Source organism: Canis lupus, chromosome 25, assembly GCF_048164855.1.
Source record: "Canis lupus baileyi chromosome 25, mCanLup2.hap1, whole genome shotgun sequence".
Taxonomy (NCBI): domain Eukaryota; kingdom Metazoa; phylum Chordata; class Mammalia; order Carnivora; family Canidae; genus Canis; species Canis lupus.
The window spans coordinates 5,043,358-5,066,235 of record NC_132862.1 but is presented as its reverse complement, the minus strand read 5'-3'; the positions used below and the strand labels follow the sequence as shown (position 1 = coordinate 5,066,235).

Sequence of the window (22,878 nt, the reverse complement as noted above, 5' to 3'; positions counted from 1 at the left end):
CTCCTGATTGGCATCCAGCTCTGGGGCCAGGTGGTCATGGACCTGGTTCCAAAAATGAGTTCGGGAGATGTGGATTTCAGAAACAACACAGAGATCTTTAAAAATAACACATCTCTATTTTATTAAAAACGTACATTTTGGAGACTTAAGGGGGAAAGGAGCGTTTCTCAAAGTTCTAGGGCTACTTAACAATACCCAGGATGTTTGTTTAAAAACACCAGCTGGAAACCTGCATTTGAAACAAGTTCCCATGTGATTTTTAGTCACCCTGAAGTTTGAGAATCACTGACTAAGGGAGGGAGTGGGGACTGAGATTGTCTTGATCCTTCTGGCTTTTTAGGGCTCCAGGAAAGGACTCATTTGACTTTTTACAGACAAGCTTGGCTGACTCATCTGGGGCTTCCTGGTGTTCCTTTCCTTTAGCCGTCAAGACACTGAAAGAGTTAAGTCAATCATGGATTGGAGAGCAGCTGAGACAATGCCCACCCAGCCCACCCAAGAGCTTCCCTAGTCACCTCTGGGAGGCAGTCCAGAGCTGTGCCCAGACTTGATCCGGACACGGAACCGCTTAACATTTCTGCCCCATCCCACGGGCTCTGCTTCTCTTCTTGTGATCTGCCTTTTGTCTCACATCACAGAATACTTCCTCTTCCCGCCCCTCACTCTTCCCTGCTCCTTCCTCTCCATCCGTGTTCCTTCCTCTCCACTCCCATCTACTCTCCTTCCCAGAAACCAAGTTATAAGCCCTCTCCTCTGTCTGCAGCAGGTTGGAGGTCTGTGCTCGCTGCATCTCGACCACACATGTGAAACACTGTGTACTTTAGCTGTGCAGGAATAGGCCCTGAGCAATGGAGGGCAGGGTGCGTAGTCAGGGTTAAGATTCTTCTCCAACTGCAGGCTGTATTTGGTATGTGCAGGCACACAGCTATCTTACCTGTCAGACGGAGAGCCCAGGGGAGATGTTTATAAGACAAAACAGAGAAAGCTCTTGGAGAAGGGGGTCTGCTGATTTTTGAGGGACACGACCTTTCTAGTTCCCAAACCATAGAGGGAAGATGAATAGCCTTTCCTCACATTCTGAGAGGACATCCCAGGGGCTGTAGATAAAGCCAAGCTGTCCATTTCAGGCAGGAGCATGGGGCAGGTGGTGTGCAATTGGTCCTAGTTATGAAACTAGATGGTGCTGTGACCTGGGTCAGGGGAGCTGATAGAATTGCAAAGAAGTGAGTGACCTGAGACCACACAGCTACTGGATGTGAGTATTCTTGGTGAGCCAGGGACAGGCAACCAAAGAGAAAAAAGCACACTCTAGGAGTGGAAGCAGAATGTGTCTATGCAAGGAGCCCTCACAAAGAAAGTAGCATGCCTACCCCACCCCCACCTCAGGCAGCAGTAGCTTGAGCAGCAGAGAACTTTCATTAGAGTAGCAGATCCCATACCACAATTAACGAGGTCCCAAGACAACACCAGGAGCCCCCTCACTGAACCATCCAGGACCAGACTGACATGCAGGTAGGTGGTGCCAACCTGGGATGCAGATCAAGAAGAAAGAAGAAGCAGGGCCTTGCCTCTATACCTGATAGTAGGATACATTGAATAAACTTGCATGGAGTTTTAAAAGGGGGAAGAAAATTGTATTCACTTAAATTCCCCTGGAAAGGAGAAGCTGTCTTTGCTGGGAACAATATTTTGATAAGTGCTTAAGCCTGAAGCTGAGATCCCAGTGGAGGCCTGCGTGTGGGTGGAACAGCTCTGCATGAGATAGGAAGGAGTCTTTGAGTTTTGCATGTTATGCCAGAGAGAGGGGAAGAAAGGAGGCTGTTTGGTGCTGTTCACTGTGATTCCCTTTCCCCAACAGCCCCCACTAAATCTTCAAAAAGTTACCATCATGAAATGCTCAGGGCCTAAGTGGAGTACGTATTCTTGATATTTATGTATACGTATTTATGCATGTGGGAGAACATAGGGGTTGGGGCCTCAGATTAAAGCAGGTGCCAGGCAAAGCCCAGGCCCTGGCAGGGAGGCAGAGGAGGAGCTTGAGGAGAAGAGACTGTTGGGGGGGTGGGGCTCGGGCAAGTTTAGCCAAATCTTAGCGGGGCAGGGCCCCGTTGACCCCTGGGTTCCCGAGTTCTGCCATAGTATTGTTTTGGTGACTCTCAATTAGTTGCTTTATCCAACTCAACTAACAACATACACATATGCAGGTACACAGACACACACCTACCTCTCAGCAATTCTCCAGGAACTGGAAACCAGGTATCTATGTACTAGCTGGGACCCTCAGGCCCACTTCAGAGCAGAAGCAGAGCCAAGGACATTACCTTGTCACCCTGTCTTCCCTAAATCCCTGTCTGGAGGACAGAGCAGCAGCAGCATCTTACAGCCTTGCTTCTGGTTAGATCTAGACTGGCAGGCATTAGTGCCCTCTATCTGTCAAAGATCTGTAATTGGGGCAGAGCCTGCGCTGCAGAGATAGCTGGGATTGATTCTAAAAATCTCAAAAGGCTCCTTCAAAGACACTTGAGTCTTCAACGGTGACGTCTCCAAGTCCGGAGGGGCAAAGGAGAATTGAACCTTCCTAATTAGAAAAGCCTCTTGTTGGCCCACTGAGTCCTGCCTCTTCCCCTTAGCTGCTCTTCCCGGGAACAATTCTCGAAGGCAGGAAGGAAATGAGAATGCCAAAGCCAGGGCCAGGCCCGAGTCTCAAGCTCATCATGAGATTCTTGGCTTCCTTCATCATTCCATTCCCACACCTGGCTCTCCATGAGAACAACCCCCAGGCCTTGGGCAGAATTTACCTCCTGAGCCAACTCATGTGCAGCTCAGGCAACAGTGGGAAGTGAACACCTGCACAGCAATCTTCTGACACACTACGCAAAGTCCTCTGAGAGGACTGGAATGGTGGCATGGGGACCCAAGCGGGTGGCTGATGCAGGTCAGCATCTCCCTGGCTGAGGTGCTACAATAAGTGAGGTTGTTATGAATGTTTGAAAAGAGATCTCTTGGGCAGCTGGACAGTGATAGTATGTATACTGGCCTCTGCCCTCAGTGGGAAGGTCTCCCCGAATCCAGATTAACCATCCAGGCTTGCTCCTTACCCCTTGAGGGACCTTAAGCTTTTTTGGAAGGATGAATGCACATCCAAGGCCAACAGCCGGGGAATATCTGGGTACCCTCCTAGCTGGTCCCAGAGCAGGCTGGGGGGAGTCTTCTTTTCTATCGGGTGACTGGCAGAGGCCACATCAGTCTTCCAGACGGCCTCCATCTGGTTCTCCTGATGGCTGGGGCATGGAGATTGAAAGTGTAGAAAGAGACAAAGCGTTAGGTACACAGAGGGAGGGAGACTGAGAAGTAACCAGCTCTCCAAGGCCATAAGGCCCAAGACCTCAGATCTTTTTTTCTTTCCCTCTTGAAGAGTTGTCACCACCATCCTGTCATCTATCTTCCTCTTATCTCTAAGCCTCACCGCCCTGGAGCTCCTCTGGCTGAGGAGCTGCTGGAAGGGTGTTGGGATAGCCTCTCTTCTTCTAGGCACATGCTCCTGGGCTGCCCTGCACAGGGCCATACTTGGTGAGGTTGGGGGTCTTCTTGACCGCCCAGAGGTTCATGGTATCTCTTTCTGAGCCTGGAGGTCACATGGTGGGAAGGATCAGGCTTGTTTATAGGGGCAGACCAATAACAGGTGCTAGACCAACAATGCGCAGGGCAGAAATGGTTGTAAGCTCTCAGCTGTGGGTCCTCAGAGTCTTTCAGTTGCAGTTTGACACCTGCTTGGCTGGGCTGGCTTCTGAAGCCCACGTCATCTCACACATACATACACACACCCTCATCTGGGCCAATGGCCAGAGCTGAGCAGGGCGGCTGAGAAGACAGACCTCTTGCAACTCGTGAGGTGAGCTTTGCCTGTCTGTGCTTTCACCAAGCTGCCAATCTCCCCAGTCTGAACACCCCAGCCTGTTCCGTCTCTCCCACCCATCCAGTGGGTCGCCCACCAGCTTCCTTGCACCTACCGGGCCATGCGCAGGGGCACACATTCCCAGTGCTTGGATGGGAAGTGCTCTGGGGACTGCTTGCAGGAGGGATTACAGGAGTGCGTGTGCTGGAGATAGGACGGGGGTGGTTTGCTTTTCCTTGACTTTGGGTTGGTGACCACAGGAGTGTGCAGATGAACATTCCACTCCAGCTGGAGCTAGAGGAACCAGCAGAGAGGCATCAGGGAGACAGGAATTTATCCCCCCTCTAGAGCATGTCCTGACTCAGGGCTGAGAAGAGAAGGTAAGCCCCAGGGAATCCCTCCCATCAGAGACTCCTGGGGTCCCCAAGTCAAATTTCCTAAAAATTCCTTGAATTATTACTTGCTACATTAGTTCCTGTTTTCTCCTTTGTTTTAGAGAAGCTGGACAATGAGCAAAACAGTAAGGAAAAAACAAAAGGAAGCCAAAGCAGCTGGAACTCGAGAGGGCACTCAGCGTTCATGACATGAGGCCAGGTTGTGCCTAGAATGATCTGGGCATCTTTTTATCTAGCTGCTGCCCTGGCTCTGTGTAAGGGGCTGCGGGAACCCTCCTAGTTACCAGAGAACTTCATATAGTCCCTTTCCCTCTCAATCTCAAAACGAACTTAGCAAGTCAAGATACCTACGGGAGATGACCAGAACTAAGAGAAAGTGATAGGAAACGGAGTTTGGGGGATGGCCTCAAGGCCAAGGCTCCTCCAACTGCCCAACGTCAGCACCTACACCGCGTGCCTCAGTGCACAGCTTCCCCCAGACTTGGGGTGGGGTGGGTTGCCCTCCTGGCCCAATCCTAGGGGGATTCCCTGGGGAGTCTTAGCCAATGCTGTGATTTTCCAATCCCCACCCTCCCCCACCCCCCGAACTGCCAGCTAGCCCCCTTCTGTGGACCATGTCGGTATTTGCTGCTTCTCTGACCCCTGTTAGCAGGGGAACCTGAAGCTGACCCTCAGAGAATAAAAACAGGTCAAACCCATGGATCAGGCCTCAGAGTGACTTTATACTGTCAATGGCAACACCAAAACCTAGAAAGCATTGAGCAGAGCTGTCAAAATTGAGATGGAAAATGAATTCTAACCTAGACTTCTGTATCCGGGCAAACTGTTAGTTCAGAGTGAGGGTAGGAAGTAAAGACATTTTCAGACCACCTGGGTCTCAGTGACTTTATCTGTCAGGAACCTGGGACCAGAAGTGTCCGGAGGAGACCTGGCATCTGGAAAGCAAGGGAGCCACCCCCAGAGAGAAGCAAAGTGAGAACCCAGTGTGTGGGTGAAAAGGACAGCTGTGACCAAGCAGGGAAAGCAACCAGAACCCACAGGGGCAGGACAGAGGGACCCATGCAGGAGGGAGATCTTGAGCATGAAGCTGGGACTGCAGGGTCCAGCTGCCTCCCCTCTCCAGAAGAGTCTTTCTTGTACAGCTTTTTTTGAGGGTCTCTCTCTCCCTCTCTCTCTCCCCATACATGGAAATTGGAAAGCTGCCCTTCCTCACACTCAGGCACCTCCAGCCTTGCCTCCTCCTGGCTCAGAGGCTTTCACCTGGCCTCTCGGTTCCCTTCTGCTGCCCCCTTTACACCCCACAGCCTAACAGGCTCACTTCCTGGCCCCCTCCCTGCTGGTCACGCTGACCCCTGACAGGAGAGGCCCACCTTGGGGAACATGGTCACCATGCTGCTCAGGCACTCTCGGCGCTTCTCCTCCACTTCCTTCTGCTTGTCTGTCCAGGCCTGCAGCCAGAAGTTCTGCAGATTGTCGATGTTTTCGAGGAAGACATAGAGGTTCTGGGCCTTGTAGGTAGTCCCTGTTTCTCGGATGACTTGTATGTGGTTGATCACTTCCTGTCTGGGAAATGAAGGAAGTGATTTCATGGGTGAAAGGGCCTCCTGCTCCCTAAATCCATTAGCCAGGTAGGACCCTATGTTTGTAATGCCCGATAGCAAGGAGAGAAACTGAGGTTGGTGAGAGCTGAGGAAAGTAGGAGGTAGAGAAGTGCAAGGTGGTGGCTGATGAGGAGCCTTGGGGCCTGGCTGGAAACAGGAAGAGAGGGTAAGGCAAGCAGGGGAGTGCATTAGGTGCCTTATGGATGGGGCGATAGGAAGAAGTAAGGAAGGGGGCTCAGAGGTAAAGGCCACTGCGGGAAGAGCAGAGTGTGTATGTAAGCGCCCGACCTCCCACACCTTCAGGGTTGCCCAAGGCCCCAGGGTCAGAAACTCTTTGCCAGTCCCTTCCCTCAGGAGACCTTGTCCTCATCCGGGTATCTTCTCCATCCCCATTTGCCCTATACTTCTCCCCTCCATTTGGGTTTTGGCTCTGCCCGCACCAGTGGGTGCACATGCCAGGAGTACCTACCGGAGGTGCTGGAAGCGCCTGTAGAGGATGTACCTATGGCACAGGCACTGCAGCCGGAGCATGCTCAGCTCCATGGTGGTGGTGGTGAGCTCCAGCGCCTTGCTGCGCAGGTAGTGGGGCAGCCCCAGCTCAGCCTCCTCACTCAGGAGCTGCAGGTTCTTCCTCTGGGCTTCCACGTCCATGCGGTATACTTTCCCCTTAAGAGTTACTGGGGATACGTGCAAAGGAGGCCGGGACACCTTTTGGATGGATGTCCCCGAGACAGGGAAGGAGGCTAATTTCTTGGGTTTGGTAGGAACCTGGCAGGCCCGTGGTTTCTGGGCAGACTTGGCGGAACTCAGGTTCCTCTGGTTTCTGGGGGCCGGCTGCTGGGCCCTGGGGGACAAGTGTGGCCTCCCGCCTGGGTGAGCAGACTGGGCCCGGCTTGGGGGAGGCGCCAGGGATGCCTTCTCCAAGTCCCTCCAGTGCCTGGTGGTCATGAAGAGCACCCTGTCCACGTGCTCCCCTGGCTGCCCCGTCTCTCTCCGTGGGCCCCCTTGCTCTTTCTCCTGCTGGCCCAACCTCTGCTGCTGCTCTCTCAGTGCCTCTTCCACCTCCCACTGATGCAGCTTCTCCTGGTGCTCCTGCTCCAGCAAGGCCCATTTCTTCTGCCGCTGTAGCCACATCTCCTGCTCCTCCAGCCACTGCTGCCTCTGCCTCTCCCAGCTGAGTTCCTCTTCCCTGCGCTCCACCTTGCTCTCCAAGCCCACCTTCTCAGAGCTCTCTGGGGACAGCTGCATCCTTGAATGAGACTTCATTTGGAGGCCTTCCTTCTCCTGGGATGCTTTCTGGAAGTCTGTCTGGTCTTTGACTTGGTGGCCTGGGCTCTCTGCCACGGGTCTTTCCCATTTCTTAGGAAACCTGTGATCCACGGAGGATGGCAACATGGACTGGAGATGCTCAGTGTCCTTGCTGCTGTACACATCTGCAATCCTAGACTGCATGGTCATGATGGAAAGTGGCTGAGACGCTGAAGGCCTAGGATCACTGTCCCAGGCTGTGGCCATGGAACCTGGGGGCAGGGACAAAAACAACTCCTCCTTCTTGGATTCCTGTTGGGTCTCCTCCGTGATGCTTTCTTTCTTTGGGAGGGTCTCTTTCTCAGGGGGCCCCCGGGAGTCAACCAAGATTGCAGCCACTTCTTCTGCCTGGTTTCTAGCAGACTGTGCCTTCTTCAGCTGGAACTCTAAGGAGTGCTTGATCAGGAGAAGGTCATGGTATTTCCCCCCTAGAATCTCTACCTGCTTTAGTAGGGCATCCCTCTTGGTCTGGAGAACTTGGAGGGAATTCTGGAAATAGAGCCGCTGGCTGCTCAGTTCCTGGGTCATCTCTATTTTCAGGTTCCTATATTTGGTCTCTAGGTTACTGTGTTCCTTGTGCTGGAGGGTCAAGGCCTTGTTGAGGTTCTCCACCACGGCAGACATGTACCTGATGGCTCTGACCTCCCCCTGGTTGAACATGGTGGAGTCCAGGAGCTCCTGCAGCATGGACTTCACCTCAGAGACCTTCATGCAGGTAGTGTGCTTGTCCTGGAGCATCTGCTCTGGGCTCAGTGGCTGAGGGTAGGATGTAGATTTGGGGGGGCTTTGTTCCCACCAGTTCTGCCAGAAGGTGTGTTTGGATACTAGGAGAGAACAGAGGCAGCAAACTCCCATGGGTGCCAAGGATTATACTGATACTTCACACCCTGCGTGGCCAAATTCCCCATTCAACCCTCTTAGGCCTTTGGCAAGAATAAGGAGCTGAGGCAATACGTGAGGCTGGGGGAGATGCTGTCAGGAGAGGTCTCTGCCAGGCTCAGAGCTTGCCCAGAGCTTACCTGCCAGGGTCTTCAGCTCCGAAGCACCCACAGGGCCCATCGGGCCTGAAACCATTCAAGTCAGTTCAATTCAACTCAATGGACTTCTGATCCTATATATTTCCCTAAAGTAAAGTAACTTTTCTAAATCATGCTACTTCCCAGCCTCAGTATCCATGTTTGGCTCTTTTTGGCCAACTACTCAAACTCTGGAAGCCTATCTGGCACTTAGATTCCAGACCACCTGAGAAGCTGTTTCCCTTGCCTGTTACCAGAGAGTTTATCACAGGGTTCTGCAACTGTTCCTGTGTTGTTTTTTTTTTAATGACTAATTTTTTTTTCCAAATTGGGGGTCATGAACTCCTTTGATACTTTAATGAAAGCAGGGGACCTTCTCCCCAGGAAAATGCACATAAACACAGACTGTGTACTCTGTTCAAACCTTTTATAAACCTCAGCTATTCAGGGCTGGGTCATGATCATAGGGGTACCCCCTCGATCTACCATATGTAGGGCTGCTAGTGTGATTATTTTGGAGCATCCATTCATTTGCCCATTCAACAAACATCACTGACAGAAAAAAACCACCGGCTAACTTTGGATGAGAGGCTAAAGGGTATATGGAAATTAAATGGCATTGAAGTCAAGCTAGGATTTAGCTCATGTTGTCAGACCATATGGCCTAGCGGTTCAGAGCTTGAATTCTGGAATCAGGTAACTTGGGTTTGAATCCCATCCTTACAACTTGCTTTAGGCAAGTTTCCATCTTGGTGCCTCTGTTTCTGAAAAATGGGGATAACCACAGCATCTACTCAGAGGACTTCACTAGATCATGCATGTCTAGTGGCAAGCACAGTACCAGGTACCCAGTAAGTGCTCAATAACTGATCCCTAGGAAGGAACGAATAAGACACAGCCTTTGCCTGTCAGGAGTTTACAATCTAGTAGGGAAATGAGTATACAAATAACTATATTTCAAGACATAATGTGGTAAGGATTGTAGGAGAGACTGTCTCCTCCCTCCCCCAACTATCCATCTTGCTTGATAAGGAACCTGGCCATGAGAATCAATGGCAAAATACTAATGTGACCTACTGTTTATTAAGTCCTGAGCACGTTTTAAGCTTGGTGCCAGATGCCTCATACCCAGTGGAACCCTGCAAATGGGCAGTGGGCTCCTCGTTTTGTATATGAAGAGAGTGAGGTTCAGAAAGATGAAATAACTTGCTCAAAGTCACTAAGCCAGAAATTGGCACACAGGATTCAAAATCAAATCTGTCAGACGGTGAAGCTTATGCTCTGGCGTAAGATTAAAAGCCAGACAACCTCTAAGTGTGGGGTCTGGTTTTGCCATAGCTTCTTATTTTTTTGTGGTCCTTTCTCTTCTCTGAGCTTTTGTGTTCTCATCTACAAAATGTAGGAGTTCATAATCTCAGGTCCCTACCAGTGCTGATAGGAGTAAAATTTCAAGGTTGAGACATACTGTTGACTGACCATTTCTGGAGCAGCCACAATTGAGAAGGTTCTGGAAGGGCCTCTGGCTGAGTCTTGGAAAGGAAAGTCTTTGGGTTCTAGCTACAAACTCCATCCAGCCTTCCTGGCCTTCTACCCTTGATTCCCAGGACTTCCATGAGGCTACAGCTCCAGGAAGCACCAGCAAGGATCTGTCTCCACATTATTCCTTCCTCCAGCCCAGAGGGACAGCACAGAACTACTCAGTGCTCAGGCCCGGGTTCAACATCCCAGCCTCTCACTACTGCCTCTCCATCTCATATAAGGCTTTGGTATGGAGGAGAGTCAGAAAGACCCCCATAGACCCCAGTATGTGATTGTGACTTCTTCCTCTGAGATGGCATCCACCCACCCAGCCCTCCTCCCAGGTGCTCTTGGAACCTACTTTGTGTCCTTTTCTTTTGTCCTTCAATGAGAGTAGAGCAAAGGGAAATGAGAGACTCGATGCCTCCTTTGGTGGCAATGAGGGAGAGAGGTAACACCTTTTCCATCACATTGATCCATTCATCCAGAGCTTCCTCTTCCTCCTTACCCTTCCTGTTCCTGAGCTCATAGGTCAGACTGTCACCTGGAGAAGGAGTGGGAGGTATAGGCTGAGTGCAATCTGTCCTCTAGGGAGACCCAAGGAGTTGGGCTTTGAGGTTGGACTGGATTCACCTCTGACTAGCTGTGTGATGTTAGGGAAGTTACTTATTTCTCCGAGTCTCAGCATATGTGCCTGTAAGAGGGTTGGGTAGGCATTTAAATGAGATAATACATGTGAAATGATTAACATGAGGCCTGATGTGAAGAAAATATGCAATAGACATTAAACAGTATTGTTGTTTAGCTATAAGGCCAAGGATGTGTCTGCCTTGCTATTGCTCTATCCCCATTGCCTAATTCAGTATCTGTACAATTGAATTAACTGGAGTGAACAACCCTGCTTAGTTTATGGGGGCAGCTGAAGGACCACAGAACTGAGAACTCCTTGGGGGCAGGGCAGTATGAAGGAAGTGGGGCACATTCCTTTATACCATCTTATTCCAACAGCAGCATCTGCCCAACTTCAGAGCAGAGTAAGGTCTCATGAAGGTATAACTCTGATCTTAATGGGGATCGCACCTGGCTCCAAGGCTGAAGTATGGTTGGTCCACACTCAAGTGGCTACACCAATTGTTTACAGCTGGCTTCAATGCTGTTGCCCCAGTGCCCACGCAGTAAGGGTCATTAAGTACTTTGAATATCACCTGTGGGTTCCTCTATGCCATACTTGGCGTATTCCACCAAAAAAACCTATTAGAACTAATAAATTCAGTAAAGTTGCAGGATACAAAATCAACATACAAAAATAAGCTGCATTTCAGGGCACCTGGGTGACTCAGTCAGTTAAGCATTTGACTCTTGATTTCAATTCAGGTCATTATCTCAGTGTATTGGGATTGAGCCCCACATCAGGCTGCACACTGGGTGTGGAGCCTGCTTGGGATTCCCTCTCTCTGACCCTTTCCCCCATTGCATGCATGTGTGCGCACTCTCTCTCTCAAAAATAAAGAAAAATAAAGTTCTCTTTACAAATCAGTTGCATTTCTATATACTAATGATAAACCCTCTGAAAAAGAAAGAAAATAATCCCACTTACAACAGCATCAAAAACAATAATATACTTAGAAATAAATTTAACCAGGGAGGTGAAGGATCTCTACACTGGAAACTGTAAGCCGTTGTTGGAAGAAATTGAAGAAGACACATATAAATGGAAAGATACTCCATGTTCATGAATTGGAAGACAATGCTATTTAAAATGTCCATATTGCCACCTCAGAGCCATCTATAGATTCAATGAAATCTCTATCAAAATCCCAATGGTGGGATCCCTGGGTGGCGCAGCAGTTTAGCGCCTGCCTTTGGCCCAGGGCGTGATCCTGGAGACCCGGGATCGAATCCCACATCAGGCTCCCGGTGCATGGAGCCTGCTTCTCCCTCTGCCTGTGTCTCTGTCTCTCTCTCTCTCTGTGACTATCATAAATAAATAAATAAAAATTAAAAAAAAAAAAACAAAACAAAATCCCAATGGTATTTTTCACAGAAACAGAAAAAACAATCCTAAAATTCATATAGAACCACAAAAGGCCCCAAATAGCCAGAGCACTCTTGAGAAAAAGAACAAAGCTGAAGGCATCATACTACCTGATTTTCAAACCATATTACGAAGTTATAGTAATCAAAACAATATGGGATTGGCATAAAAATAGATATAAAGACAAATGGAATAGAATCAAGGACCCAGAAATAAACCCATGCATTTATGGGCAACTAATATTTGACAAGTGAGCTAAGAATACAAAGTGGGTAAAGGATGGCTCTTCAATGAGTGATGTTGGTAAACCTGTACATTCATATGCAAAGGAATGAAATTGAACTCCCATCTTATACCATTCACAAAAAATTAACTTGAAATGGATTAAAGACCTAAAACCCTAAAACTCCTAGAAGAACATAGGGAAAAAGCTTCTTGGGACACCTGGGTGGCTCAGTGATTGAGCATCTGCCTTTGGCTCTGGTCATGGTTCTGGAGTTCTGGGATCAAGTCCTGCATTGGGCTCCTTGCAGGGAGCCTGCTTCTCCCTCTGCCTGTGTCTCTGCCCCTCTCTCTCTGTCTCTCATGAATAGATAAATAAAATCTTAAAAAAAAAAAAAAAAGGATGCACTTTTATTTTTAATTTTCTCATTTGTAATATCAAGGATATAGAGCCAGATTATATCTATTATTCCATTCAACCCTATGATTAAACACATACATGAAAGAAATAAAGGATCTGAATAGACTTTTTTTGAATAGACATTTTTCTAAAAAAGACATACAAATGGCCAACAGGTACATGAAAAGGTGTTCAACATCACTCATCATCAGGGAAGCACAAATTAAAACCACAGTGAGATATTTTCTTATACCTGATAGAATGGCTATTTTGAAAAAAGACGAGATAACAAGTGTTGGTCAGGACGTGGAGAAAAGGGGACCCTTGTGCACTGCTGGTGGGAATATAAATTGGTACAACCATTTTGGAAAACAGTATGGAGATTTTTCTAAAAATTAAAAATACAATCACTATATGAGCCCACAATCCCACTTCTGGGTATATATCCAAAGGGAATGGAGTCACTACCTCCAAGAGATATCTGTATGCCAATGTTCACTGAAGCATTGTTCACAAGAGATGAGACATACAACCAAGCTAAGTGTCAGTAGATGGATGAATGGTTAAAGAAAATGTGGTATATACAATGAAATATTTAATTTTTTTTAAAAAATTTATTTATTCATGACAGACACACAAAGAGAGAGAGAGAGAGAGAGAGAGGCAGAGACACAGGCAGAGACACAGGCAGAGGGAGAAGCAGGCTCCATGCAGGGAGCCCGACGTGGGACTCGATCCTGGGTCTTCAAGATCACACCCTGGGCTGTAGGCGGCGCTAAACCACTGCACCACTGGGGCTGCCCTAAAATACTTATTTTTTTTAGTTTATTTACTTATCTCTACTCCCAAGTGGAGCTTGAACTCATGATGCCGAGGTCAAGAGTCACATGCTCTTCCAAATGAGCCAGCTAGGTGTCCCCTCTATACAATGAAATATTATTCAGTCAAAACAAAGAAGGAAGTCCTGTCATTTGTCATAACATGGGTGGACCCTGAGGGTATTATGCCAAGTGAAATAAACCAGACAGAGAAAGACAAATACCATATGATCTCACTTACATGTGGAATCTAAAAAATTGAACTCACAGAAACAGACATTAGAATGTTGGTTATCAGGGGCTGGGGGTGGGAAATGGTGAGATGTTGGCCAAAGGGTACAAAATTTCAGTTATAAAATAAAAACGTTCTGGGGATCTAATGTACGGTGTGGTGACTAAACTAACAATGCAGTGCTATATACTTGTGATATGCTAAGAGAGTAGATCTTAAATGTTCTCGCCGGAAAAAAATGGGGGTAACTTGTGAGATGATGGATGTGTCAACTAACCTTATTGTGACAAGCATTGCACAACATATACGTCTATTGAATCACTGTATTGTACACTCTAAACTTCCACAATGCTATTTGTCAATTACATCTTAAGAAATCTGGAAAAAAATAAATAGCTAGCATGAGTTTGACTTTAGTTTCAACTCTGCTAAAAAAATGAGATGTCACAATGGATCTGTGACTTAGGCTTCATCACACATGCAGCTAATGTTCATAAGCTACTGTTTTGGACAATTATATGTTTGTCCCTCTGGGGAGTAGATGTGATTGCTGTGACAAGATTGGGGGAATGTCTCAGTGGAGAGGCACTGCAGTGTGTCTTTTGCTCCCTCTACACCTGCTGCCCCACATTCCCCTCCCAGGGAGAGCTGATCTGGGGTGGGGCAAGGAGGAGATGGGAGTAAGTGTAGGACCAGTGTCCAGGAGGGGAGATGCCCACTCTCAGACACCCAGTGTCCAAACTCACCCCAGTCCCCCAGCCAGCGGAGAATTTCATACAAGTGCTTCTCTTTGGTCTTAGCATCTTTGGAGAAGGAGGCAATTTTCTCCAGCAAGATGAATCTGTTCTTGCCCTTTTGCTCTATCTGGTCAGATTTTGCCTTTTCTCTTAAATCATATCCTAATTCTTCCTGGAAGCGGTTGATGACACAGTTGACGTTGTCCAAGATGTCTGAGAGCTGGGAAGAAATATCCTATATGGGAAGCATCAGATTGTAGTGTTTAGAGGTGTGAACTCTGGAGCTAGAATACCATGTCCTGGCAGTGTGATCTCAGAGAAATCAGTTCACCTCTTGGGGCCTCAGTGTTCTGACTTGTAAATTGGGCATCATGATGGTTAGCTCTTCTTAATGTCACTTTGATGATTAAAACAGGTCAGGAAGGGAGAGGATACTAAAAATTCAGAGCATACATTTCTTCAGAATTTCAAAATTTTCTAGGGACTTCTGGACATCTCTCCTCCCAAGGATCCAGAGACAACAGACTGGAAAAATGAGGGCCTAAGAAACCCTTAGGATCAGAGGCTCCCATTAAAAAAAAAAAAAAAAAAAAAAAAAAGGACTAAAGGTTAATGTGCAGGGTGATTTCAGCCTTTAGCCATTTCCCTGTAAGTTTCTAGGGCTTAGCTTGAAGGAGTCTTGACAGGCTGCCAAGAATAGACCTGAATCAGGAACTCTGGGCTCCTTCTCTTGCTCTGCTAAGACCTACCACTGTGTGTCTCAGGGGCACCCTGGGGCTTCCTTATTGTGCTGTTCCCTTCCTGTGCCCTGCCTCATGGGGGTGGTTTGATTCCAGCTCACCCTACAGAGGCCAATCTAGGAGATGGGGATTTTGGATTAATCTGTCTGCAAACCCAGCTTGCTGAGGATCCTGAGGACCCCTGAAGGGCCAGAGTTGGAATCTTGCCCCAATCTGGGATTAGTTCCCAGTCTCCATTTCAGATCCCAATAGAAGGGTGACTTTTTCATTTCAGGTGTTACCTCCTGAGCTCGTGTTAGTTGGGCAGCCTCAATCCTTGAGATGATGGCTTTCACCGATGCAGGGGTCATCAACTGTGGGGGCCTGTCTTTCTCCATTTTTGGATCACCCTGTCAGTTGCAAAGATGTCCCTGTGTCTCTGGTACCCTGGCCTGGACATGTGATGCTGGCTGCTTTGCAGTTAAGGGCCCCAGGGCAGTAACTGAGTACCCTCTGCCTGTAACTGCCAGACATCAGGTTCCAACTGACCTTTTCTCCAGTGACATCATCAGTTTGATTAGAAGAATGGCTCCTTCTAATCTCCTTCAACTATCTGCTTGGTTATCTAGCTTATTATCCATTACCTAATATATATTAAGTTGACCTATTGCTTTTTTTTTAAGTCATTAAATATTCTGCTACCAAACTAAATATTATTGGCTAAAAATAGGAAAAAGCAACTAGGCTTTTTTCTTTGTCCAAAGAGAAGTTTTTAAAAAATTAGAGCTCATTAATAACTGATGGTGATATGTTTGCATTTGCACCAGGGGTCAAAGCTCTGTCAGCACTTGGTATCAGATGCCCTGCAAGATGGCTTTTAAAAACAAATGTCTAGGGAATCCCTGAGTGGCTCAGCGGTTTAGCACCTGCCTCCCGCCCAGGGCGTGATCCTGGAATCCCGGGATCGAGTCCCACATTGGGCTCCCGGCCTGGAGCCTGCTTCTCCCTCTGCCTGTGTCTCTGCCTCTCTCTCTCTCTATCATGAATAAATAAATTAAAAAAATCTTTAAAAAAATGTCTAGGGATACCTGGGTGGCTCAGTTGATTAAGCATCTACCTTCGGCTCAGGTTATGATCCCAGGGTCCTGGGATCAGGCCCCTCGTCAGGCTTCCTGCTCAGTGGGAGGCCTGCTTCTATCTCTCCCTCTATCTCTGCTTGCCGCTCTCCCTGCTTGGCGCTCTCTCTCTCTCTCTCTCTCTCCCTCTGTCAAATAAATAAAAAAAATATTTAATAATAAATAATAAAGTTAAAAACAAATGTCTAAAATGGATGTTGTTGTATGCCCAGGACCTAGAACCAAACTTGGCACTCTGTAGGCACTTAATAAAATGCTTATTGAATGAATGCATCTGTAAGAACAAAAACGTTTACTTGCAAATTGTTCTTCCATGCTACTTAAAAGTATTCCCATTTAACAGATAAAGAATTAAATATTTTAAGTTCAGTTCTTAGCAGGGTCATGGCCACTTAATAACTTGTCACCCGACACCCACTTTTCATTCATATATTCAAAGTTAGTTCTTTTATTGCCTCTTTCACCCAATGAACACCTACTGGTAACATGCCAAGCCTGGGCCTACATGCTAGAAATAAACAAATGAGTGAGATCTAGTTCTCTCTTTGAAGCACTCATACCCTAGTTTAGATATACCTCTCTATCTATACATTTGGCACTGGACAGTTCTTTAATCCCTTAAGATTTCAGAGCACGTTGTAGTTTATAAATAACTCATTCATCCTTAAAAACATGTATGAGCTAGCTAAGGCTCAGAGGAGTTATGAGATTTACCTAATGTTATAGAGCCAGGAAGTAGAGTCCGGACTTCACCCTGGTTTCCCAATTCCCATTCTGGGGTCCTTTCCTTTTTCCCACTTCTTCCTCCCTTTCTTCTTTCTTTTGAACCTGATCATATTGATAATTAGATTACATATAAATGACCTAAGAAAGCTAATTAAAAGATAGAGATTGTAAGGTTCAATAAAGAAAAACCCAAGACACACTTTAAATAAAAAGACACAATAGATTAAAAGTAAAAGGATGGAAAGGGATAAACCATTACAATACTAATGAAAAAGAAAGATGGGGTGACTATATTAACATCAGACTTCAGAATAAGAAATATTAGCAAAGATAAAAAGGGAGGCACATTCCATAATAATAAGTGCCAATTAATAAAAAAGATATAATCCATTGCCCCTGGGTGGCTCAGTCGGTTAAGCATATGCCTTCCACTCATGATTTCAGGGTCCTGGGATTAAGCCCCATGTCAGGCTGCCTTTTCAGCAGGAAGCCTGCTTTTTCCCTCTCTCTCTCCCTGCCCTGTGCTTGTACTCTCTCTCTCTCAAATAAATAATAAATAAACAAAATCTTAAAAAATAAATGATATAATCCTTTATGTGCATGCACCTAATAACAGAGCTTCAAAATTTATGAAGCAAAAAAGCTTATAGAAGTGAAAGGAGAAATGGACAAATCCACAACCATAGTTAGAGATTTCAATACTTCTTTTGTAGGAATTGGTAGACGTAAAAAAATAAGTAAGGGCTTAGAGGTTTTGAAAAACACTATCAACCAACTTGATTCCATTGACATTTATAGAACACCTCATCCAACAACAACAGCAGGGCACATGTTATTTCCAAATGCATATGGAATAATAATTTGAGCCTTAAAATAAATATCAATAAATTTACAAAGATTAGAATCATATAATGGGACACCTGGGTGGCTCAGTCAGTTAAGCGACCAACTTTTGATTTCGCCTGAGATCATGAAGTCATGTTCTCACAATCTCAGGACCATGGGATAGAGCCTGGATTGGTGCTCCTTGCTCAGGAGGGAATCTGCTTCTTTCCCTCTGCTCCACCACCTGAGCACGTGGTCTCTCTCTCTCAAATAAATAAATCCTCAAAAAAAAAAAAAAATGTTTTCTGACCATAATGGAATTAAACTATAAATCAATAATTGAGAAATACCTAGAAAATTCCCAAATATTTGTAAATTAAACAACTTCTATATAATCCATAAATCAAAAAAGAAAGCCCAAGGAAAATTATGAAATATTGTGAACTAAGTGGAAATGAAAACATGACAAACTCTTGATTTCAGCTCAGGTCATGATCTCAGGGTCATGAGACTGGCTCTGCGATTGGTGTGTTTAAGATTCTCTCCCTCTTTCAGTGCCCCTCCCCACACCTTCTCTAAAAAGAAAAAAAAAAAAAAAAAAAAGAGCCACACTTACATGATCACTAGCCTAGGAAAAATGTTTGTAAAACTTTTTTTAAAAGCAGCCAACCTCCTTTTTCAAGCAAAGCCTTTTGTAGAATGAACCTAGTATCTAAAACAGATAAAATAGCTTAGTAGAATGCATTAATATTATAAGTTCAATTTCATATCTCACAAAATCATTCAATGTCAACAAGGCTGTTTTGATAAACTGCAAAATTTGATGATATGTAGGACATTTGAGTGTATACCCGACATGGGGCTCAAAATCATGACTCTGAGATCAAGAGTTGCATGTTACACTGAGCCACAGCTAGGTGCTCCTTGAGTCTATATATTTTTAAACTACTGTTTTAAAAACAGATAAAATATATTTAAAGCTTCTGGGTAAAAATGGTAGATTGAACACATGTATCTAATTTTGCTCTACTAAAAATATACTAAAACTATAGCAAAAGGATTTTTTTTTAAGCCATAAATCCACAAGGACAGGAAAATAGGAGAGGAGACAGGAGCAAAATACTTTAGGAAATTGGAAAGCATATGGATGAGTGGTTATTGACTTAGACTAGAGAAGGATGGGTCCTAAGGCCGCAATGGGGCAACCAGATGGCAAATAGAATTGGTTGCGCCAGATGGCTGACCAGTCCAGAAGGAAGACCTAAAGATGTTAACATCAGAGGCTCCCTACAGTGTAGCTCTTGGCCGACAAGCCCTACCCGTATACTTGAGCTCATAGAACACAGATGTTTCCAGTTGGCTTTTTAGTAACCCATCTTTTAATGTAAGCAAACAACCAAGGATTATAAGACCTTCAAGAAAAGAATCTAACATGAGAGAGACCAAAACAATAGAAAAAGAAATTTAGAGCAAACAGATTACAGAGAAAGAAGAAACAAAGGTACCAATAATAGCTTCGGAGATAAGATAAACCATTTCAACACTGAAAAAAAAAAAAAGATGCTATAGAAAGGAATACTTGGAAAATAACAGTAAAGTGAGTCCAATAAAAATCCTTATTATATTGAAAAACTCAAAAAAAAAAAAAAAAAGAAAAACTCAGTAGAAGAACGGGAAGAGAAGATTGAGGAACTCTCCCAGGAAACAAGGTAATAACGATGGAAAGTAGGAGAGAAAAATAAGAAATTGGTATGAGCAGTCCATCAGATCCATCATCTGGATTATAGGAGTCTCCAAAAAGAAAGAACAGAGAGAATGGAAAGGAAGAAATCACCAATGGGATGATTCAAGATTATTTCCCAGAAGTGAAGGGCCCTGAGTGCCCAGCACAACAAACAGCCCTCTCACCAAGACATATTACAGCCATCTGAGAAGACAAGAAGAGGTTCAGAGTTGGGGAATAAGTCACTTACAAAGGATAAGAAGTTAAAAGACTTCAGACTTCTCAAGACAGTGAAAGCTAGAAGGTAATGTCACAATGCCTTCATAATTCTGAAGAAATTAAATACCCAACCAATCAATCAAGTGTCAGGGTAGAATAATGACAATGTCAAACATGTAAAGTTTCAAAACAATTTACCTCTCCCTTTTTCATGAAACTTCTGGAAGATGGTCTCCAAAAAGAGGGAATAAATTAAACAACAAAAAAAGAAAGACACAGAACCTGGCAAATAAAAGATCCAACAAAAGAGAAATAAAAAACAATGCCAGGAAGATGAGGGGAAATGCCAAGTTGCCAGATGTTCGGAGCAGGTCAGAAGGCTCCAGAAGAGATCTCTTCAAGAAGATGAAGTTGAGGGGATCCCTGGGTGGCTCAGTGGTTTAGCACCTGCCTTTGGCCCAGGGCGTGATCCTGGAATCCCGGGATCGAGTCCCACATCGGGCTCCCTGCATGGAGCCTGCTTCTCCCTCTGCCTGCATCTCTGCCTCTCTCCCTGTGTGTCTCTCATGAATAAATAAACAAAATCTTTTTTTTTTTTTTTTAATTTTTATTTATTTATGATAGTCACAGAGAGAGAGAGAGAGAGGCGCAGAGACACAGGCAGAGGGAGAAGCAGGCTCCATGCACCGGGAGCCCGACGTGGGATTCGATCCCGGGTCTCCAGGATCGCGCCCTGGGCCAAAGGCAGGCGCCAAACCGCTGCGCCACCCAGGGATCCCAATAAACAAAATCTTAATAAAAAAAAAAAAAAAACAGATGAAGTTGATAGAATATCTGCCGTGTCTAGATATTCTGAGGAGATTCAGGCAAATAGGGGAAGATTTTGAGGTAGATTTTGTGATACATTCATAGAAAGCTAAACAAATGAAAAAGCAACGTAAGTATTAATTCTAGGAAAAAAATCAAAAGTGCAGGAGAGGAAGAGTAATCAAAGTTTTCTACATGGCTCAACTCTGAGTAGCACATGTAGTCAGTATTATAAAAGCTGAAAAATGAGGTGACAAAAATCATTGCATTAATTTGGGCGGATGGGGATGAGGTATCAGTGGGCAGGGTAGGAGACCTGAAGGGAAAAGAGTTAAATTAAATTCTCCAACCTAGGGGCCCCTGGGTGGCTTAGTGGTTGAAGGTCTGCTTTTGGCTCAGGTCCTGGGGTCCTGGGATCGAGTCCTTCGTCGGGCTCCCCGCAGAAAGCCTGCTTCTCCCTCTGCGTCTCTCATGAATAAAAAAATAATAAAATCTTAAAAACAAAAACCAAAAAACAATAAAACCTCTCCAACCTATCCCTCTTATTTATGGGAGCTGGGGCAAGACTACAAATGGGAAACTTACTCAAATATTTTAATGTTACAAATTAAGCTAACAAACTTAAAATACCTTCTAAACTCTTTTTTAAAAAAAGATTTTATTTAGTTATTCATGAGAGACACACACACACACACACACACACACACAGAGCAGCAGAGACCCAGACAGAGGGAGAAGCAGGCTCCATGCAGGGAGCCCGACGCGGGACTCGATTCCGGGTCCCCGGGGTCGTGCCCTGGGCTGAAGGCAGTGTTAAACCGCTGGGCCACCTGGCCTGCCCTGTATATATTTTTTTTATTGGAGTTCGATTTGCCAACAAGTAGCAGAACACCCAGTGCTCACTTCCCTTGTTTTTATTTTTTTATTTTTATTTATTTATGACAGTCACAGAGAGAGAGAGAGAGAGGCTCCATGCAGGGAGCCCGATGTGGGACTCGATCCCAAGTCTCCAGGATCACGCCCTGGGCCCAAGGCGGAGCTAAACGCTGAGTCACACAGGCTGCCCACCTTCTAAACTCTTAACTTCATAAGGACCTGTAGAGCCTGGTTCTAAATTAGAATTTTGGAATTTCTGGAATCCTCAGAGTCTACACTAGAAGATAGGAGCCCCCAGTCCCTGGCTCTTGCCTCACCCCCTTCTCCTCTGCACTTGCCTCTGTCCTACATTGAGAGAGCCTCTCACAGGGTCCTGCGGAGACCCCAGCTTGGGCTCTTGCCTCTAGCTTCTTGCTCCAAATAACTGCCCCTTGATTATCCCTCAGGCTTAGCGATTCCCATATCATCACCAAGGTCCTTCTGGAGAAGATCCTAGGAGATCCAAGGATCTTTGAGAGATCCAAGGAGGTAGGCTGGGCAGGGAGATCCAGGGTCCCAAGTATTTAGGATATGGTCTAGAAGGGAGTAGGTGGGCTTTGGATAGGCATGTCTCCTTGGATTCCTCACCCTGTGGGGAGGGATGCAACTGAAGCAGGGCCAGAGCAATGAAGGTAAACGCCAAAAGAAACAGCTTAACAGAGCTGAAAATGCCTGCCTCCAGGGAGGGAGATGATGGAGGCAGGGCGCTGCTATTTTTACGAACAAACCATATAGCATTATTTGCCTCTTTAAAATAGGTGCCTACGTATGCTAAGAAATCTCATTAAAAAAAATTAAAATGTGACTGGTAAAGGTTTATGGCACCTCTGACCACTTCCGCTATGCGCAGAGGCCTCAATAATCAAGTTTGAAAACCACAGGACTAGCCCTTCATTTGAGGCTTTCTAGGTTTTGTGAAGAAACCCACAATGAAGTTTCTCTCTACCAAAGGCCCCCAGAATGAATCCCTCTTCCTTCCTGCCCATTTGTCCCCTTTCATCGAGGAGTTCTGCTTCCTGTGGGTCGTTTCCCTGTTTCTCCCGGGAGATCCTGAGCCCCTCGCAAGCAGGGCCCCCCCCTGCACAGCTCCGAACCTCCAGCCCCTTGCATTGCACCAAGAGCAGAGTATACAGCTCAGCTGCTGACGAATAAAGGAAAAAGGAAACAGCTTTATCCAGGCTTTGGAGAGAAGATGCTCCATCCCCTTCTGCACCCGTCTCGGGAGCCCCGTCAGTCACCAGCCCTGAAACCTTCCGCATATTCATCAATAGTTTTGGGTTGCAATTCCCTGATCTGAGCAACACAGCATTTAGCTCACATCTTTATTATTTATTTATTTTTATTATTTTTTTAGCTCACATCTTTAACGCCCATTGATGATTGCCACGCTTTCACCGCTCGGCGGGAGCCCCAGCTTAGAAGAAGTAACTCCAGGCTCACCTGAGCAGCACGTGCGCCCCCCGAGGGCAGGGATTTCAGGGGATCTGCTTTTTTTTCACCTGCCATTTGCCCCGTGCGCTGGAACAGTTCGTGGCACGTACCAGATGCTCAACAAATACCTGTTTAATGAATGAATTTAAAAGTGCAAAAAAAAAAAAAACAAAACAAAACTATGCAACGGATTAAAAAAA

At 45.9% G+C, this 22,878-nt stretch overlaps 1 protein-coding gene and 1 long non-coding RNA gene across 6 annotated transcripts; one reads left to right on the top strand and one right to left on the bottom strand.

Moving 5' to 3' along the window:
• Positions 1 to 96: 96 nt before the first annotated feature.
• FAM186B (family with sequence similarity 186 member B) lies at positions 97 to 15,445 on the bottom strand. 5 transcript variants are annotated; one of them, XM_072798023.1, is made up of 9 exons: positions 15,199 to 15,444; positions 14,187 to 14,412; positions 10,095 to 10,277; positions 6,361 to 8,023; positions 5,661 to 5,853; positions 4,011 to 4,189; positions 3,099 to 3,281; positions 1,440 to 1,527; positions 298 to 434 (listed from the first exon to the last, which is right to left on the bottom strand). In XM_072798023.1, the coding sequence occupies exons 1-8, from the start codon at positions 15,292 to 15,294 to the stop codon at positions 1,479 to 1,481; spliced, it is 2,772 nt and encodes a 923-aa protein (XP_072654124.1). In that variant the 5' UTR covers positions 15,295 to 15,444; the 3' UTR covers positions 298 to 434; positions 1,440 to 1,478. The 5 variants fall into 5 exon arrangements, with proteins under 5 accessions (XP_072654123.1, XP_072654125.1, XP_072654126.1 ...); XM_072798022.1 differs by lacking the exon at positions 1,440 to 1,527 and having other exon boundaries at positions 97 to 434; XM_072798024.1 differs by lacking the exons at positions 1,440 to 1,527; positions 10,095 to 10,277 and having other exon boundaries at positions 97 to 434.
• A 6,025-nt stretch (positions 15,446 to 21,470) lies between these two features.
• LOC140617133 (uncharacterized) lies at positions 21,471 to 22,857 on the top strand. The gene is made up of 2 exons (XR_012017369.1): positions 21,471 to 21,736; positions 22,602 to 22,857. It is a non-coding gene; the product is annotated as an uncharacterized lncRNA (long non-coding RNA).
• Positions 22,858 to 22,878: the final 21 nt, after the last annotated feature.